The sequence below is a fragment of the Meleagris gallopavo genome, chromosome Z, assembly GCF_000146605.3.
Source record: "Meleagris gallopavo isolate NT-WF06-2002-E0010 breed Aviagen turkey brand Nicholas breeding stock chromosome Z, Turkey_5.1, whole genome shotgun sequence".
NCBI classification, from domain to species: Eukaryota; Metazoa; Chordata; class Aves; order Galliformes; family Phasianidae; genus Meleagris; species Meleagris gallopavo.
The window spans coordinates 48,928,621-48,932,057 of NC_015041.2; the positions used below are offsets into that span (position 1 = coordinate 48,928,621).

General features: G+C 41.9%; 1 protein-coding gene across 2 annotated transcripts in view; it reads right to left on the reverse strand.

Moving 5' to 3' along the window:
• The window catches only part of LOC104915217 (PH and SEC7 domain-containing protein 3), a 106,703-nt gene that overhangs the window by 23,470 nt on the left and 79,796 nt on the right, over positions 1-3,437 (reverse strand). For both annotated transcript variants that reach the window (XM_010725979.3, XM_031557349.1), the window contains exon 13: positions 2,725-2,795. In XM_010725979.3, coding sequence (XP_010724281.1) covers positions 2,725-2,795 — 71 coding nt within the window. The remainder of the gene's footprint in view (positions 1-2,724; positions 2,796-3,437) is intronic.

A 3,437-nucleotide genomic window follows, 5' to 3' on the forward strand; every position in this document is an offset into this window, starting at 1 on the left:
AAAAAAAAAAAAAGAAATGGGCACAGAGACAAGATTGCCCAGATAAACTTCCCTGTAAAACTCAAATGACTGCTGTTTAGGAGCCACTCTCATGTACAGACTTTGACAGCAAAATAAGAAGAATTAGTCTGCTATGCAAACAGAATGGGAAGAGAACTGGGATCACGCTACCCACTGGGAGAATCACAGCTGTTACAAACTATTAATATTTATATTAGAGTAATGTCTTGAGGGAACAGCTGAGTTACAGATGAGCACAGAAAGCAGCAGTGCATAGGCCTGTACATTTATTTGTGAGCATACAGTACCTAGAACAGTGAGATTTCTCTCTCCTCTGCTCGAATAGCACTCAGTGCAATGAAACTATCATCACAGCTTTTTCCTCCACAAATATACAGATAACGAGAGACAGAGGGAAATCTTGTGAACGCACATGGGTATGCATCCTGCTCTGCAGCACTGCATAATTAGGAGAGAAGGGAAACAGAGAGAAGGAAATCCCTTGCCCGTAACTACCACCATAGTTCTTCATTTCTACACAGAAATCAAGCTGCTCTAAAATCCACCTCAACTTTATGAAATTGGGATCATTTCTGTCTCCCAGTATATTGCAGAAGGAAGCAACAATTCATCAACACTTACTATCTCTAAACTTGGTGTAGCCATATATTTTAAAACCCTACCATTACCAACTTCCGCAATAGCGTGTTCCTAACAGTGCAAGGTTTATTTCAGGGCTGGAGCAAAGCCCTGTTGGACCTTCTGGAGCTGAGGAGAAATCAGAGGATGTTTCACTGACGCTGCATGAGGCACTGCTGCTGAGCAGGGGTCACAGGCACCCTCGGGAGGCTCACAGCTGCCCCATCACTCAGGAAGTGAGTCACTTCCCATCAGACCTTTCTGTCAACCTTTCTAGCGCTGAATTAAAAGTCTAGCTTGTCACTTGTTACAGCTTCAGTGAAAGTGGATTCAGGGCTATGTGGGAGAGCACTAGTTTGCAGAATAACCATCTTGTAGTCACTGAATTCAAGTGCCATGACAAATGCAAGATACACAACTGAAAAACAAATAAGACAAGAACTCTACCAATGTATTTGTTCTGCAAAAGTGTAGCCAGATGTGAAATCACTCTCATGCTTACCAAGAGATGGATGGTGACAGTGGGGAGAGCAACCTTCTGCAGAAAATCTGCATGATACATCAACATCTGTAAATTTTGTCTAAGTGTTTTTAACTAATATTACAGTGATTCGTACAGAAGTTTTCAATTAAGACTCAAAAATAGACTGCACCTCCACTTCTTCCCCTTGAAAGCTTATTAAATCCCCCTCAAGGATCAAATAAAAAATTAATTCATATGCTATGGACAGGAACCTTCTTACTTCTTAGGGAACCATCCAGTCTTTTCAGATAAATGCTAAACATGACTCATTTCAGAAATCAAAGCAGCTGACTGCAATTCACTCAAGAAAGTGAAAATGCAAGCCTGCCATATAGACCATTTTAATAAAATCTGAAGCTGCTGCCAGGAAAAGAACCAGAGGGAAGGCTTAGCAGTTCAGGACACTTGGTTCTAGTCTCTCACACTGGCTTTGGAGCATGTAACATACATCTGTCAGCCCAAATCTTTCCTCCTGTCTCCAGATTTTTTGTCTGCTTCGGCACTTCAGCCCTGTCAAACAGGCACTGAGCACAGACCAGCCACCTCATAAACCCTGTGCTGTAAGAAATGGATCCAAGACATTCTCATTTTTCTTGAAGACCATACACCATGCTGTCTCTGAAGAAAACAATAATTTCAGAAACCTAGAACAAAGAAGGAGGAAATAACAGTATGCACCTGCATTCTTTACAGTTGCAAAACACAGTGAAAATGCCACACTTTCAGCAGAGCATATTTCTACAATGCAGAGCAACCTGGACAGAAATCACCTATATCAAGAACATTACTCTTATGGCAGGAGATACAAAGACTTCAAAATCTACAAACTGACAAAATTCGATTCTCTTAGTTCTTGATCATATATTCCATCTCACTTTCCAAGAGAAGTTTTAGTTTAAAAAAGCTTATAGTTAAAGCTGTATTACAATCAAGCTTGCGCCAAAAGACTTGAAGGGTTTGAGTTGACTTTTTTTAGACTTTTTGCTGGCAGAGAGTAAAATTTTTTTAGAAATAAGTGTTTCTATCCTACTTTGGAAAAAAAATGGTATCCTCCAATTCTGCTATGGAGCATAAGCTGCAGATTCCTACCAAGATCAAGCTGCTGTTAAACTGTTTTGCAGCTGCTCTTGCAGTCACTGCAGAAAAGTATATTGTGAAAAGACTGGAAAGGAGGACAGCCTTATAGGAGGTGAAGTCATACATATCAACTGCAGTGTTATAAGCAGCCCAGAGGAATCTGTGCAAGACAGAGAGATGATGCTGTCTTTGCTTGTGAAGCTGGCTATTTTGTCAGTCATGAGTGACAGTGATGGCATAAACTGGAATTGACAAAGTTCACATCTGGGTAGTTACAATGAGACTGAATTTGAAACTGAGAAATGGAGCAGCATAGTAATGAAAGAATTCACATCTGAATGTGTGTGTAAACAGGGTGGGGCACAGAGCAGGTACACTGCTGGTCAGAGGAAAAGGAACCTGGAGATGGGCCGTGAGAGTGGAGAGGATGCCTGCTGCTTTATCCGCCTTTAATAATTTTCCAAAAGATAGTGATTTTCTCCTACCTTCTGCAAGTACAAGACTGTTCCTTTCAGCACAGCATAAAAGGTTTTCCAGCCTCGCTTTCCCCAGGGAGCTGCAAAGAAAACAAATGAAAACCCATTTAACTCAGATCCATTTTTACACTTTGTCTAGACAACAGGAGAGTTACATTAGTCCTGTGTTAAACCTCCTTTGCACTCTCCTTTTCAAAGGACAGTGCAACTCAGCACAGTGCCTGCACAGTGCCTGAAAATATCTGCTATGAGGTAGAGTAATAAACAACCCTGAAGACAGTACTGGACTGGATCAGAAAGGAACAGGAGCAATGCAGAAAGCAGGCGAGAGAGATCTGGTCTTTCTGCTCTGGCACTGACACTGTCCCTATACTGTTAGGTCTGAGCTCTGTACAGTGATGATGTTTTTAGTAGGAAACACTCTTTCTCCATCGGGTTGCAGCCACTGCTCAGAATCAGTGTGACATTGCCCAAAAAGCAATGCCTCCCACGAGCATCCTTCCTTCTTGCAACTGCTGTTTATCCAAGCGGGCACTGAGTGGTCAGATGCCTGCTTCATTCCATCCCTTCTTTCCACAGTTGTTCGGGAAGCCAAAGGGGAACCAGAGAGGAGACAAATCAAAAGTCACCTCTCAAGAAACCTGAAGCAACACTGAGGAGCAACACAAAAGCAACACATTCAACCCATAAATCCCTAGGAACAAGAATGAGAGGGAAAAAAA